Raw genomic sequence first — 17,269 nt, 5'->3', positions numbered from 1 at the left:
GGAAATATAGGTTGCTTCACAACCTAGGGCAAATTGAGTTATTCCTTTATAGAAAAGGAATATTCCCAATAAAAAGAATATTGGGATTTGGTCCAAGGTGGAAATGGAAAGGTCTAGGGAAGGATTTTGGGTATGACAAGCCACTCTGAAAAGAAAGAAGAAGTCATCTTCTTTAGTTTCCAGACCACAAAGCCACGGAAAAAGAAAACTCAAGCAAAAACCTCAGAAAAACAAAAGAAAAAGAAAGGGCCAAAAATCAGGCTGTTATACACTAATAATGTAATTATTGGTCAAAGGATTGCACTAACAAAACCTGGTATACAAAATAAAGAAAAATTGCAGGGAGTACAAAAATTTGCCTGCAAACGCTTACGGGTTAAGGTTGGAGTGAGATTCACCCAATCCGAGAGTGGTTGGAGAGAAAACTTGATCCGGTGATGGTAGCTGGTGGACATGACGAGCGAAGGATTCATCAGTAGAGTCTATAAATGTTCGAGGGATGGTAGTGGCGATAGGAGGAAGTAGAAGCGTCAGGGGTTTTAAAGAAGCAACAAAATGATCATGGCATCGAGTTTATTCGAGTAGTATAAGATACCTTTTGATGTGTATAAAGGATTGTGCTCCAATTTCATGAATGAAACCATTAGAGCATCTCCAACTGGTCACAGAAAATTTGTGCCTTGGACTATACGTCAACGAACAATACGTGTCGGCTTGCCCCTCATTTGTCTGTGTCCGCTGTCGCCCCCTCATATCCAAACCCTTATTTCCATACAACACCATGCAAGGCTAATTTCATCATATGTGGTTCATCACACATAGATAAGAATGAGCTACATTTGAAAGAAAAACTATCCTAATCCTACTCATTATCGTTTCAATGACCTCCTTGCCGATGCCACCGTTCTCATGGTCATTGGCAATAGAACGAATCGAGGGCGTGTCTTCCTCCTACTTGTCGTATGCAAAGAGCCGCTCCCGTTGGACGTTGCTGAGGTGGATAACGTGACCGTTCGCCACCACCTCCTGCTTCAATTGGAGCAACTCAAGGATGGCCTGACTGTCGGTCACCAGGCCAGGATCGGCGACGAGTGACATGAAGGCAGGAGCGCCCGCCTGCTCGGCCTCCATCTGCGCCTTCACCGTGAGGTGCTCCGCCTCCATGGCTTGGGTGAGGTGGAACCGTGCCTCCGCTTCCTCCATGTCAAACCCGCTTTCTCCGACAGTGTGGTCAACCTCTATACCCGCCTCCTTCTCCTCCTTCGAGCTTGGATCCGGAGAGCTCGGAGGTAGGCGGGGCTCAATATGGGTGGTGTACATCTTAGTTGCGATTTTCGCACGACGCTCCAGCTTGAGCATTTTGTAATATATCACTTTCTAGAGGACCATGGCGAACTGCGAGGTTGGATCAGAAGGGGACATGGATGAGGAAGCGATGGTGGTGCAGATGGGAGGGAAGGGGGAAATGAGAGTGCCTAGGGTCTACCCACACCATCCGATCTAAATAGTCGAGGATTGGCCCCTCGGGCGGCGTGCCTGCCATGATTTTTTTTGAAAGAAGGATTATCCCCAGCCTCTGCATCTGGACGATGCAGGCAACCATTTTATTAATTATTCACAAAGACCTTACAAAGTAGTACATCAGGTAGTTTGAAGCCACCATCTTAGCAACATCTATCGCTACTCCTATCCACCTCATGAAGAGGTGTCGATAGTCCGAGCCTAATACCAAACAGACATCGCACAAATGCCTAACATCTAATGCCAGAGGCCCTAACCAAGCCACATACCTGGTTCGGGGCACAAACCGGTCTGAGGCACTCTCATGTGTCGTCGCGCCCTCTTCCAGCAATCCATCTTCAAAGCAGAACCCAACGCACCGACCTTGCCAGGCCTCTCTGCCATCGACGCCACCATGACGTCAGACGACATATTCCTCCTTCACGAGTCCATCTTGGCGCATCGGACGCGGAATCTCCACAGCGCCACGCCGCCGAGATCTGCGCCCATAAATGCGAATGATGTAGCACCGCTCCACCAAAGAAGTCATCCTCTAGTCCCTTGAGCCTGTGTACACCTCCAAGAATGACGCCCCCAAGGGGGAGACGACACAACTGCGCCGCCGTCATCCAATCTACTGATCTGGGGTTTCCTCCGAAGGTAGCAGATAGTGGCTTTGAACTTCTCCTTGACGATGCCTTCAAGAAGGGAGCGCCGCAAAAGAGCGGCGCCACCGCTGGCCTTGGCAGCAAGCCGAGGCAAGTTTTCACTCGGATCTGTTCGAATAGCCTCCATCAAGCATGTCGTGCATGGATCACCGCCATCACTGCCGAGGGCCGGACGAAGGGTCCAGGCTGCCGCTGCCTGACCGGGCACGGCACCACCATGGTGTCTAAGCCTGCGCCGTCAGGCCCACCATGCCCGCCTGTAGACGTCCACCAGGATCGCCGGCCCGCCCAAACCCATCTGGGCAAGCCAAGACCCGAGATCTCGTGCGCTGCCACAGGGGCTCCTCTGCCGTGGGAAGGTCGGGCCTCCGATGTCGCTGCACCGCGCACGTCGCCGGGAACCCGCGCCCCATGCCGACGGTTGACCGTCGAACCATGCATCGCCGCCGCCAGGAGATATCGCCACCACCGTGCGATGCGTGCCTGCCATGAATGCGGACACCAAACCAATGACCTTCCTGACAGATCGATGGGTTTTCACATTGGTCCGGCCGCCAGTTCCACGTGGCGCATTCGTTCGGGTGGCTCCAAATTTGTCCCACATATAGGCTGGATTTGATAGTTGCCGGACAGGGTGAACATAGGAACGAGTTCGGGAGGTCTAGTTATTGTTGTTTTTCGTTCGGACAATGTCCGGACTGTTGTCCGGACATACAGGGTGAAGTGGAGGTCCGGTTAGAGAGATGCTCTTGGATATCAGATCGTGGCAGTTATCAATGAGGTGTGTCATGCACCTACTTTGACTTTTTTATATACTACAGCACACTGTGTCAAACTCGGAAATAAATCTGGATGAACAAGACAAATAACCCTTAGCGAGCTCCATCCACGTATACCATCACCAGTTCACCACCCATCGTTTTCACGAGGACAGACATGTTTGCGTACGTAGGAGACAAAATCCCCGGCTTCTCGGGTATGAATTGGCCGCCCGAGTAGGTGAGCGGTGGAGCTGGTCCGAGCAGCACACCTGCGCACAGCACACACGCACGCAGGTCTCGGCTAGCCGGAAAAGGGCAGCTTACCCAACGCGCGCGCGCCAGCTCGCGGGTTGCTGCGGCTGGCTGGTGGTGGTGCCCGTCCTAAATTTGAGTTTCTTTCTCTCTCGCCGCCCTCTCACTTTCAGTGACCACGACGAACGGGAAAAAGTCGCAAAATCACAGTACGTACCTGCGGAGCGGAATGCAGCGTGCGTCCACACACCCTTTCACTTTCAGTGCCACCAGCAAGCAATATGAACAACAAAATAGAAAAAGGACTATTAAATGGGTGTCACTGGTCACTGGATCGATGGGGCAGAGCAAATTGTTTGGTGCAGGCGCAAACCCTCTTATTCAGATTTATTTCCAAACATGAATAGCTACAACTTGCACATGAATATAATAGTTACAACTTACTCCCATCCGTTTCAAAATAGATGACCCAACTTTGTACTAACTTTGTACTAAAATTAGTACAAAGTTGCGTTATCTATTTTGGAACGGAGGGAGTACAATTTACACATGAATAAAGATGCAGAGCACCTGCCGGACATCACAATGGATGCCGGTATTGCAGCAAGGAGTTCTTCAGCTAATGTAGCCATCCTGAACAAAACTGTTATGTACTTCCAAATTCCAATCCACACTCCGCAAAAAGCAGAAACCGTGACAAGTCCTATTGAAGCTATGTACTGAAACCATAATATACACCCTCACCCAGTATATACTTGAACTGATCTAATGCTCCATGTTTCCCTGTTTCCAGTAATCCAATTTTTAAAATTATCTGATCATTTTTCCTTCGTCGTAACTAAACTGGCAAAGCAACCGAAACTAGAGATCCTGTTCACTGATTGACTATGTTGCCATGGTCGAAACGGCTGAATTTGCGCACCGTCTTGAAACTAGAGAGCTTCCGGGCCTTCAGGGATCAGCTCATACCCGTGGGGCTTGATAACTCTCTTCACAGATTCAACTGGAATGCACTTGAGGATCACGGAGACGATCATACTAACCGAGCCAAGAACGATACTAAGCAGCCATAGTTCCAAACTCAAAGGCACAGTGTTCGCAAAAGTTCCGAGAAGTTCCACTATGATCACTTGGAATATTACTGTAGCTGTCAGTATGCCGACAAAGATCCAATTTCTGAATATTCCCCGGAAGACGTTGATCTTGTCCATTTCCCTGCTGTTTATTTCGTTGAAAACCTGGAAACAGGTAAGCGTATTAAATGCAAATTACTCGTTAAAATGATGCACTGATTCCTATTGTTTCATTGCAAATCTCTTTTTTTATCGAGTTAACTGATCATATTTGTACTTTGTCGGATAAATTTTCAAACATCATTGGAAAATATGGACGCGAAGTTTGAAATAAAAAGAGCCCATAGAACTATATATATTAAGCTCGCACCTACTGATAATAGAAACATTTGGTCATGTTTCTTAAAGAACCTACAGTTAAGTTTGAGGTTTATTTTCAGAAAATGATCAAGAATCAAGGGAACAGTTTAACACATGAAAACATAGATAGATAGATAGATAGATAGATAGATAGATAGATAGAGAGAGAGAGAGAGAGAGAGAGAGAGATAACAATGACTTCAAGAGTTAAATACTGTGTATGTGATCTCACCCGCAAGGAAAACATTTATAATTAGTAATCTGCATAATGACATGTGATGACTTTGAAACCTTGCTGAACAAATTTGTTTTTTCTAAATGAGAAAAGGTGGAGGCCTCTGGGATTGGACCCAGGACCTCATGGTCGGAGAGTTGTGGCGCCAACCGCAAAGCTAGCGACTGGCTTGTGAACAAAATATATATAGGCAGAAGCAACTAATGTCTTTCCATGTAAAATTAACTCCACATACCTGGCAAAAGACGAAAGAGTTGAATATGAGAGTATTGATCGTTTTATCGGCAGTTGGACCTTCGATATTAAGGAGTCTCTTTCCAACTATCATGAGGGTACCCAATACAAGGAGCTGATACAAAGCCTGGCCAAGAATATTTCTCCACATAACCTTAGTGATAAAACTATCTCCGCGCCTTACAGGCGACCGTTTCATCATCTCGTCATTTGGCGGCTCCGTTGCCAAGGCCAAGGCTCCCAATGTATCCATGATCATATTAACCCATAGCAACTGGACAGCAGTAAGAGGTGCAGTCCCTGTAAGTTAATTCAAAGTGTCAAATATAAAATGGTTCTGAGAAGGTACATAAATAAGGAGATAGATCAGAAGTTGGTGCACATGAATTTTGTTCCGCATAAGATGCACAGAAATTCTGCTGTGAACAACATGTAGACAAGCTCCAATGCAGTCATTGGTTAGATCAAGAATATCATACTGCTAGAGAGTGTGCAAATACCTATGACACACGCCGAGACAAAATTCACTATCAGAGCCACTATATTAACTGTAAGCTGGAACTGCACAAACTTTTGAATGTTCAAGTAAACCGCACGCCCCCATCTAGCAACATTTACGATAGTTTTGAAGTTGTCGTCCATTATTATAACATCAGCATTCTCTTTTGCGACCTGCATCAAATAGCATGGTTAAATACTTGATCACAACAAAGTCTTATACACAGATTAAATGGTACTGTAAAATGATTATTAGTATATGTTTCTTGAAAACAATGTAAAATTATTTTTGTCAGTTATGGGTTTTGAATTGGATAGTTGTGCAATGTGCATCTCAATAGACCCCCCCCCCCCCATAATGTGCAATGTGCAATGTGCATCCATAATAGGCAAGTCAGTTTAGTTATCTAGTGAACAGTGTTTGCAAGGTGCTTACTCTTATTTAAATTTTGGGGTATCTAAGCTGGATCCCACCTACTATTACACGTCAAATATCACTACATGTCTATGAAATGTTAATACAGCATGAAAGCACACAGAAAATATTTCTTATAGACAACTGAGACAGAGTTTCAGAATGTCTGCACTCTGCAGTAGATATTCAAACTGAAGTTGCTGAACCCTTTGTTCAAGAACAAGTTACTGAATGGTGATCATGGAAGCCTAAAGCAGCATACATTAGACAGAAACATCAAGAAGTACCTCAGTGCCAGCAATACCCATTGCCAGTCCAATATCTGACTCACACAATGCCGGGGCATCATTGGTTCCATCACCAGTAACTGCGACTACCTCTTGATACATGCTTTTCAGGCTTGTTACCAGTTTGAACTTGTCCATAGGCAACGAACGGGCCATTACCTGTACTTGGGAAGTAGATTTAGCTAACATTTGACCTTCAGATCCATAAAACAATTAGTGGAAAGCAAGCATGTTAAGTAAAAATAAACCTGAATTTTAGGCAGGAGCTCCCTCAGTTCATCTGAGCTCTTATCATGAAGCTCTCGTCCTTCTATCGCTATCCCATCCTCGGTTAATATTCCACATTCCTTGGCAATGGCTTTTGCAGTGTTGATGTTGTCTCCGGTAACCATCCTTACAGTAATACCAGCAGCCATGCAGGTCATTACTGCATCCCTGACACCCGGACGAACCGGGTCCTTGATACCGAAAAGCGCTATTAGCGTGTAACCATTTTCTGGTATAGTTTGCTCGTCAGAAAATTCATCAAGATCCTGAAATGCAATGCAAAGTGTTCTCAACGCCTCAGAAGCAAATGAATTGATTATGTTCAAGACATTTTGCTTCTGCATATCTGACAGTGGTATTATATCCCCTTCACCGTTCAGCATGGCATCGCAGTGTTCTAGAATAATTTCCGGTGCACCTTTACAGAAGGATCGGAAGCCTCCATTTGGTAACTGTATTATCACTGACATTTTTTTCTTGACTGAATTAAAAGGCTCTACTCGCACTCTTCTGATCTTATTGTATTCAACATATCGATCTCCTTCTATGGTCAAGCCGAACTCCAATAATGCTGCTTCAGTTGGTGTGCCCAAGATGGTCCTTTTGCCATCATCTCCCTTCACCACCTCGGATCCCGTGTTCACAAATATGCCTTGTACAAGTATTTCCATAGCTCTTTCTGAAATTACAGATTTTAGCTCAGTGATTTTTGCGTCGCCATTGACCGATTTGGATACATCGCTGATCCAAACCTTATCGACGATCATGTGGTTGGTTGTCAAAGTTCCTGTCTTATCAGTGCAAATACAGCTGACTGAACCCATCGTTTCACATGCCGCGAGATGCCTGACTAGTGCTTTGTCATTCATCAATTTCTTCATGGCAAATGCAAGACTAAGGGTCACGGCCAACGGTAGACCTTCAGGGACTGCGACTACGATGATGGTCACGGCAATAGCAAAGTAGTTGACTATTGTCAATGCGTCGTTTGCCGACCAATTCATCAAACCAACACCCATTCCCTTGTTAACCAAGAACCTAGCTAGAAGTACCACAAATGTGAGAATAGCAAACACAAGTCCAATCTGCCCAATGATCGTAGCCACGCCATTGAGCTTAACTTGCAAAGGAGTTTCATCCACTCCATTGTCACTAAGAGTGCCCATGATTTTCCCCCACTCGGTTCGTGAACCGACGGCAGTGACAAGCATCTTAGCTGTGCCATCAACCACTTTACTCCCACCATGGAGAAAAGGTTTTTCTTCAGAAACTTGAATTGGTTCACTCTCACCTGACAAGCTAGATTCATCTACCAGTAGGCAGTAGCCAGATATAAACAAGCCATCTGCAGGAACCACATCACCAATCGAAAGATGCAAGATGTCGCCGACAACCAAGTCTTGAATCAAAACCTTCTTGGTTTTCTTATCTCTAGTAACAAGGACATATATCTTCTGCTTCTCACGATCCAGCTCCATAAACTTCCTTGACTGCTTGTAATCACTGGAGGCAGTAACTAGTACCACCAACGAAATGCTGAGCATTATGCCAAGACCATCATATATACCCTTCGGCCACCCCTCGGTGGCTAGGCCAACCACCAGAGAAACCAGAGCACACACTATGAGAATATTCAGAGTCAGGTCATGTAGTGCATCCCACACAAACATCCAGAAGCTTCTAGCGGGCTTCTCAGCGTGCTTGTTAGTACCATAGAGTTTCTGTCTTGTTGTTAGTTCAGTTTCATTGACACCATCTTGCAAAGAGGCTTTGATTTTCCTAGATATTCCGCTGGTTCCACCATGCAACTTCAAGATGGTCGAATCTTCCCGCATGCCAGTAATTTCTGCCAGTTCATCTGGGCTGATAGAAAAGCCTTCCTCAATGAGCTCATGAGTTAAATGGTATTGTTTTACGCCTGCGTAGTTAAAGGATAAAAAGTGAAATCAACATAATAGTTATGACAAGAACAAAAGGGCACATGCTAATCCACGATCAGTTGACCGGACCGCACCGTTGATAAATTGCAGTGCTGCCCTGTGCACATTAATCACAACCTGGACTTTTCCCTGGAAAATAAGCATCTCTAATTAGACCAAATAAATAATTGACTTCCTGATACTTAAAATAAAAACTTTTTTTTTGTAGTTTAATTGCAGTAACCAAAGTAGCCTCAAAAATATAGCCACCTAAATAGCATGAGCACATTCCACTTTTTACCCCCTAAGACGGCTATATTTTAGAGGCTACAGTCGGCATGAACCCTGTGTGGGGGACCCCGGATCTGGAGCGGCGGCTCCATTGGCAAGGCATGGCCGGCTAACAGCCGCGCGGGTGGTGGATCCAGTGTCCCGGCCGCGCGGGCGGCGGGATCCGGTGGTCGTTGGCGGCCGGCGGTCGGTGTGCGCGACCTGGCGCCTCCCTTCCTCCCCTGTTCGGCGTGCGGGCCAGCCTGGTCGGGCCGCGCTTCCTCTTGGTCGCCGGTTCTGTACAGGAGGGGCTGCTGGTGGCGGAGATCTAGTTTGGGCGAAATCCCTGGCCGGCCATGACCGGCTGCTCCGACGGCGACACCTGAGGGCGTTGTTTCCCTCCTTGGAGGCGTCTGTATGGACTGATCTCCTCACTTCACCTTCCCCTAGGTCTCCTGGGCGAAAGCCCAGACTCTGTTGGGCGGCGGCGGCGCTCATGGCGCCGTTCCCTTCTTGAAGGCACCGCTTTGGGAACCTTTGGGGTTGGGTGGCGCTTGTGGGTGGTGGGCGACGGCGATGGTGTGGCCCTTTCCTAGCATGGATTTACGTCCGTTGCTTGGAGATGGACTCGCGTAGGTGGAGGTCGTCGGCTGGCACCGTGGTGGCGTCAATGGTGGAGGACCTGCCAAGGCTCGCGTAGGTGGAGGTCGTCGTTTGGCGTCGATGGCGGAGGACCTACCAAGTTTGTCACCTCAATCTGCTCTGAAGATGGACCAGTGAAAGATGACGGCGACGACACATGTGAGTGCGTCAGATCGGTTTGAGCCCCGGACCCGGCAGATGGCTCGGTCGGGGCCTCCGGTTTAGATGTTAGGCTTAGGTGAGAGGTATGGGTATGTGGTCCAGCTTGCACCCCTTCATCATTTGGATAGGAGTAGCGGCAGATTCTGCCAAGATGGCGGATTCAGGCATATTGTTGTTATACTTTATAAGGTCGTCGAGAATAATCAATAAAATGGCCGTATGCATCGCCCACATGCAGAGGCGGGGGCATCCTCTTTTTTGAAAAAAAATCCCCTAAGACGGCAGGAGTGACAGTGACCACATTTAAAGAACATGGGACTAATATATAGGATTTAAAACTTGAATACCAGAGTGTACCATCTTTTACTGTTTGCCCGTTCTGATAAGATTGGCTTCCATGTCAGTTGTACATGACAGATGACTTGGTTGCAGAACTTGAAATTTTGGGTGATTTTTATTCATGCACATTTTATAATATCTTTCAATTCCTAATTTTATTTTCAGTTGCATTAAAAACATAAAAATCCTTAATATGTTTCAATCTAACTTAAAATAAATAAATATATAATATATTATACTACAACCATCATTTTTTGGCAATTTCATTTCAATAAAATTTAATTAATTTGAATTTACTTCAAAAAATCAGTTTTAACCTTAGTGTTATTCCCTTCTCCGAAAAATATATCCTCCATTACAAATAAAATATTGAACTATATACTTTTAAATTCTGAATTGATTGGATCTTCATCATATATTAAGTATTCAAAACATTATTCAACCATCTACACATAAGCCTGATAGGTAAGCCAAGCTTGTTAAGGGGTCACAAGCGGTTAAACATGGAACATTTTGGTATTTAGGTTTTAAATTTGACGCATTGATGAAACGTTCTTTAAATGCGGTACTTCTTTGTCATTGTTTCCATCTTGTTAAGGGCCGTTTTATTCTTGATGGTATTTTATGTTTGCACGAGATTGTTGATGACCTTAGAGTTAGAGGGACCTGGGCCATCATTCTCAAGTTTGGTTTCGAGAAAGCTTACGATTCGTTTAGTTGGGATTTCCTTCGACAAGTTCTCCTTGCTAAGGGTTTTGACGCTGCCTACGTGCATTGGGTAATGCAACTTGTGGCGGGTGGTCACACAGCGGTGGCTGTGAACGGCAAGATAAGCAATTACTTTGCCAATGGTAGTGGCCTGCGGCAAGGTGACCCCGTTTCCCCTCTTCTCTTCAACTTTGTGGCTGATGCCCTCTTGTGTATGCTGGACCGAGCCGCTACGACTGGTCATATCTCCCATGTTGTCTCTCAATTCTTGCCACATGGTTTCACCCACCTCCAATATGCTAATGACACTATTATTATGGTTGAGCTGGATGAGGCTTGTCTTGCTCATCTTAAGTTTTTTTTGTTGTGCTTTGAGGGCTTATCAGGGCTTACGATTAATTTCTCCAAGAGTGAGGTTATTATGACTGGTGTTTCGGAGGATGAGGCGGTAAGAGTGTCTCAGCTTTTGAATTGTACTTTAGGTCCATTTCCTTTCAAGTACCTTGTCCTACCTATTTCTCCTTCTCACCTTTGCGCTAAGGAGTTCTGGCCTCAGGTTAATAAAGTTGGCAATAGGGTGATGCCTTGACGTGGCAGGTACAATAATCCTGCGGGGAAGGTGTGTCTCATTAATGCTTGCCTCTCTTCATTACCCATGTTCACCATGGGTTTCTACCAGCTATCGCAAGGCACTCATGATGGTTTTGACAAGCACTGAGGTGCTTTTTTCTGAAATGCAGCGGACAATAGGCGTAAGTACAAACTAGTTAAGTAGAGTATCATGTGTAGGATTAAGAACCTTTTGGGGGGGGGGGGGGTAGGCATTTTGAATACCATGATTATGAACAAAAGGCTGATCATTAAATGGGGGTGGAGAATCATGTCTGCTAGCCCTGGCACCTTATGGTTTGATCTTCTTAAAGCTAAGTATTTTCCTTCTAGGAACCCTATGTTCGCTTTGGCTGCCCACGGTTCACAGTTCTGAAAAGATCTGATCAAACTTCATGATGTGTTCCATGAGCATGTTAAGTTTGTGGTAGGGAATGGTGTTTCCATTCATTTTTGGCTGGATTGGTGGTGTGGCGAGGCCTCGTTAGCGTCTTCATTTCCTGTTTTGTATTCTTACTGCTCTAATCCTGAGATCTCAATCTTAGAGCTCTCTCGCAATAATTGGGACCTGGGTTTTAGGAGATCCCTCCCTCCTGAAGAGTTGGCTGACTGGCATCACCTTGCGGCTCTGTTTCCCATGCTCTCGGAGACGGCGAATTTTGTCGCCTGGCCCCATGTAGCTTCTGGGAGGTTTCGGTCAAGTCTTTATACTCGCCCTCATTTCTGGTACTCCCACTTCTAAATTTAGGCAGGTTTAGGCAACTAAGCTTCCCCAAGGTCTTTCTTTGGCAGGCCTTTAGGGGCTGTTTGCCTTCGGCGGACCAAATCCACAAGCATAATGGCCCTGATTCTGATCGTTGTGCCTTGTGTTCTCAGTTGGAAGATGCCAACCACATTTTCTTCGGGTGTGTGTTGTCCAACGTTGTTTGGTGTTGCGTCCGTTCCTAGCTTAATGTTTCCTGGGGCCCCAACTCCTTTGATGAGCTTTGGCTTCTCTCTTCTGGGCTCCAGGGTCGGTCCAAACGGTTGTTTTGGGTGGGCGTTGGCTCTTTATGCTGGCCTGTTTGGACTACGAGAAACAAATTCACCATTGAAGGTGTTTTTCCTAACAAACCTGCTAATGTTTTGTTTAAAATGACTATCGTTTTGCAGTAGTGGAAATTATTGACTAAATCCGATGATCAGGACTCCCTGGAGATGCTGATTGCTAAAATTCGGGCGTCCGCCAACTCTATTGTCTCCAGCAGATGGTGGTCCTGCCTAGTCTAGCTCCCTTCGTTTTTAGGAGTAGGTTGTTGGTCTGTGTGCCGATCATTTGTTTTTTTGTTGGCATGCGTGCCTTTTAACTTTGTGGGCCTATTGGTCGGTCTTATCCCTCGTGGTTGTCTTGGTTGTTGTCTGCTTGTCCTGGATGTTATGTCTTGCTACCCTACCTCATGACTTTATCTATAAAGTCGGCCTCTTGCCTTTTCTCTTAAAAGATGTAATTTACTTAAATAATAAGCACCACCTATATTACCATGATAGGATTTCTCACATGGGAGTTGACAACTTCCCAAAATTGTTGTGTAAGTCTAAATGTGTTTTGTCAATTGCAAAACTAGGAAAACCTAGTCCTCAAATTATAAAACCACATATATTTGGTTCCTCGTACCACTTGTAGCGGTATCAGTAATAATCATGGCTTGGTTTTAACCAAAACCTGGCATGATGACAAATTATGAACCATTGGCCTTGCCGCATCAGCATAGACCTAAACACTTGTCGGCCGCCACAAGATGCGCCTGACGTTTGTAGCGTCACTGTCAGAGGTGCTACACCCCAGGGGCATGCTACTGCTAGGATAAGCTTGGCATCTCGCGTTGCTTGCCGGCAACTAACCATGAGCTTACGCGACGCGAGATAGCATTTCTTGAAGCGGTGGCTTTGTCGAAAAGATGATGGGTGGTGGCAGACTCAAAGGTGGTGCTTGGCGTTGCCGGGCTCATCACATGGCTCACATTTATGAAGATGGAGGACAACCCACCGTTGAAAACGATGGCAAAAGGGAGTTCCTAGACCTCCCTGCATTCTCCAATTATGTGGTGACGGCAACAATCTCACATGCAGCGATCATTTTGCCTCCTCTATGACCACATCGAGCGAATTGTAGTCGTCCCCTCCAAGTCCTGCCAAGATCCTCCAATCCTCCATAGTGCTCTTCAAAAGAGGGAGCTAATTGTTGAATGTTAAACCATACCACTGCCGTTTAAGACAAAACTAAGTCATGTCATCTTAAAACCACCAAAACCCGTTTACAAGTTTAGAGCATAGGTTTTGGACACCGCTAACACCCACACGTGTGGTGGAAATCAAACTCGCCCACACACCTTATAACACACAGACTACGACATGTCACCGCATGCATGCATGTGATTTTTTTTTTTGATTTTCTGTTTTTAAAATATTTTATCTCTTAAATGAAAAATCCGATTGAAGATCCATTTTCGCCATTAAATCTCTCGCAACGAGATCTTCGAAACTAGATCTCATATCAATATATTTTGACAAATTTTTTTGGGTTAAAAGTTGCCATGTCAATTGCACATGAATTGCCATGATGTTTACACTAAAGTTACTATGATATGTTTCAGCTATTTTCTTCCATATTTAAAAGTAAATTTTGACATATTATAAAACGAGGGATTAAGAAACTAGACTTGCCATGCACCATAAATTAAAATTGGCATGATACATGCACTTAAAATTGCCATGGTTCATACAAAAAAGTATTTTCATGGTCAAAGTACTAGAATTGCCATCATCGAAAACTAAAATTGTCATGATCTACAAACTAAAATTGTCACATGGCAACTTTAGTTTAAGCACTATGACAACTACAGTGTAAACATCATGGCAACTTTTGGGTAAAAAAATATTTGTCGAAACATACCAACATGAGGTCTAGTTTTGAAGATCTCGTCGAGACGAATTTAATGGTGAAAATCGATTTTTAATTTGCTTTTTTAATTACGAGATAAAAAAATTTTAAGCCGAAAACCAAAAAAAATTCTGTTGATGTCATCTGTTCATACGTGGCAAAATGAGTGGTGTTGGAGGCGTGTGGGCGATGTGTAAATGCCCACACATGTGGGCGTTAGTTTTTCCGAAGGTTTTCTAGTTTTGAAGTGGAGAGACTATTTCTATCCAAATGATAACGCCCATACGTGTGGCATGTTTACACATCGCCCACACGCCTTGATCCACGTTGGTTCTGTTTTGTACGAATCCTAAAGAAATCTGTTAGAATCTGAGTGCCACGTGGACATCATCGTGTGTGTGGGCGTTGGGGAGTTTGCCCACACGCCCCGCAGCACGCGGTTTATCAGCTGCGCTGCGTGAGCAAACTAGTTTCTACCCATAGAGCCACCACCTAGTCCACATGTGTGTGGACGAACTGCTTTTCGCCCACACGGCACCCGTACGTTGTTGGATGACAACTGCAGTTGCGCGTACGTGGCATCTATGTAAACACACATGTCAACTACGATTCATTGCTAGACGGCAACTGCAATTGCGTGCACGTGGCATTTATGTAAACACACTGCAACTATGATTCGTTGCTAGACGGCAACTACAGTTGCGCATACGTGGCAACCAGATAAACACACATGACAACTGTGATTAACCATACATGAGAACTATGGTTGGACCACGCGTGGCAACTAGGTAAACACACATGGCAACTATTGTTTGACCATATATGGCAAGTAGTAAACATGACAACTATAGTTAACCAAAACAAAGAGAGTGACCATGCTTTTAACTACATTCGCCATCTCGGATAACTACATCTACCGTCCCGGATGGCAACTAAATCGTCATCCCGCATGTACCTAACGTAGCTGCGCTAGGATGTGTGGGCATATTTGCTTCGTGCCACGCGCGTGGAATGGAGATGAGTAGTACTTGTTGGGTGTGTGGCACGAAGTAGCTGCATCCACACGTGTGGACAATTCTAATGTTCGCCCACACGCAACCCGTGTGGGCTGCTTCTTGCTCAGACCACACACGGTATGTGGACGGATGTCTAGTATGCCACACGTGTGTGCGTTATCAGGACCCTATTTTTATACTTCCACAACATGACGGACCCAAAAAAATATTTCCGATTTTGAGGGTATAGGTTTTGACTAAAGTTGTATTAGAGCTGCAATAATTAATTGGGATCGGAAGAAGTACTAGAGCTGCTATAGTCGGCATGAACCCTGCTGTTTCCTACCCTACTGTATATGCTCTGTATCACTATCACCTCAACTTGAATTGAATTCCATGATACAAGTTGAGGTTGCGCAGTTGTTTTCCGAGGGATGAAGAATGAGCCCATCATGCGCGCGCCCAACAACTCGTGGCAGTTGACCATGAATTTTTATCCTGTCGTACAAAGCCAGCCGGCCGGCCGGTACGGACACAGTACACACACGGCTTGGACCACGAGAGGTCGAGAAGGATTCAAGCCAGGGAAGGCGAAACGTGCAAGCTAGGTCGTACGCGTGCAGAATCCAAGCCATTCCCACGACACAGTTCAATTCAAACGAACGAAGAGCGACACGACACCACATGCTGCACTGCAAGTTGGGGAATATTTCCACCATGAGACCGGGACGTACACATGCATATCCTTGTCACGATCCATGGTCACCGCGACGCACGCAGTCAGGATGAAGTTTCCTGGCACTTTCGCAGAGGCTTTGAACTAAGCCGCGGCGAAAGCGACCGTACGAGCGCTTCTTCTATTCTACGAACCATGGCGGCGCTGGCCGGAAATTGGAACGGGAAGGAGGGAAATGGTGGGTGGGCGAAGGAGCGCGCGTGCGTACCAGGATCCTGCGGCGCTGGGCGTCGTCGATGGCGCCGAGGGCGGAGAACTCGCGGAAGCGGCGGCGGCGGTTGCGGACGACGAGCCCCACGGCGCGGCGCCACCGGAGGCGGGCGTCGCTCGGCGGGTTCTTTGCCGGGATGTGGAAGTACTCGTTCAGATACCCCTCCATGCTCGTCCAGCTGCTCCCTCCTCCCTCCATGCCTGCCCTGCCTATTCCTCCCTCTCCTCTCCTGTCTACTGTGCTTTCCGTTGGTATCCCTCTAGCAGAAAAAAGGGAGCGCAACCATGGAAGCAGAGTATATATACATCCCAAATATTATTATGGCCGGGATGGAGGGAGACCTCCAAACGAACAGTTTGAGAGTCGAGATGCTTACATTTCTGCAAAGGCAATCAAGGCATTATAGTACGGGCGGGGAGACGGCGATGGGGATGAACTTTCCACGGGAGTTCGGACGGGAATTCATAGTTTACGCGACTTCGTCCAATCGGTCAATATATACCGGTACGATAACAGGGACAACCGGATTGATATATATACACATGCACTCGTCTTCTTACGATAAGATGGACCGAAAGATGCTTTTGATCGATGATCCACTTGATTTAATTAGTCCCCACCAGGCTGCGCCTCTAAAAGAAAGATGCTCCACCAGGCTGCGATTTGCATCGCGTCTAGTCAATGTACGTTATGTTTACCAGATAATACCTCCGTGGTAATCGGCTGTAATCTATTTTAATGAGAGATAGTGGTGTGTGAAACATGAATGCATATTTAAAATAATGGAAATGTTAACGCCCACACGTATGGGCATTCACCATCTCGAACACACGCAACGATCACCGTTGGGTACTTTGTGCACGAATCTTGGCACAATCCGGTCGTTTTTCTGTGCCACGTAGAACGAGGCGCGTGTGCGGTGTGCGAGACAGGTCGTCCGCACGCTGGTTGCCCTCCAGCGGTCAGCGATTGCCACTCGGGGGCGTGCGGTGGAACTGCCATGCGCCCGCACGCCACGAGCCGACCGTGGTTGTCGTCAAACACGTCGCGCACCTCTCCCCCCTCTCCCTCACGGCGCCATTTACTCACCCCGCAGTTGCTGGCACAACCCACTTCGCTTTTCAAACCATTGGAGGAGAAGGCGAGGGGAGAAGGCGACGGCAGAGGCGGAAGAATCGACGGTGTTCGCGACCGTCGGTGGTGCTCGC

The 17,269-nt window shown here is 46.2% G+C and overlaps 1 protein-coding gene across 1 annotated transcript; it reads right to left on the bottom strand.

The window, feature by feature from the left end:
- Window positions 1–3,561: 3,561 nt before the first annotated feature.
- LOC123138038 (probable calcium-transporting ATPase 6, plasma membrane-type) lies at window positions 3,562–16,441 on the bottom strand. Its single transcript, XM_044557935.1, has 7 exons — window positions 16,059–16,441; window positions 8,565–8,619; window positions 6,532–8,468; window positions 6,284–6,442; window positions 5,584–5,755; window positions 5,085–5,383; window positions 3,562–4,419 (listed from the first exon to the last, which is right to left on the bottom strand). The coding sequence occupies exons 1-7, from the start codon at window positions 16,257–16,259 to the stop codon at window positions 4,114–4,116; spliced, it is 3,129 nt and encodes a 1,042-aa protein (XP_044413870.1). The 5' UTR covers window positions 16,260–16,441; the 3' UTR covers window positions 3,562–4,113.
- Between the last annotated feature and the right edge of the window lie 828 nt (window positions 16,442–17,269).

The sequence above is a fragment of the Triticum aestivum genome, chromosome 1B (assembly GCF_018294505.1).
Source record: "Triticum aestivum cultivar Chinese Spring chromosome 1B, IWGSC CS RefSeq v2.1, whole genome shotgun sequence".
Taxonomy (NCBI): domain Eukaryota; kingdom Viridiplantae; phylum Streptophyta; class Magnoliopsida; order Poales; family Poaceae; genus Triticum; species Triticum aestivum.
This window is presented reverse-complemented; position numbering and strand designations above follow the sequence as displayed.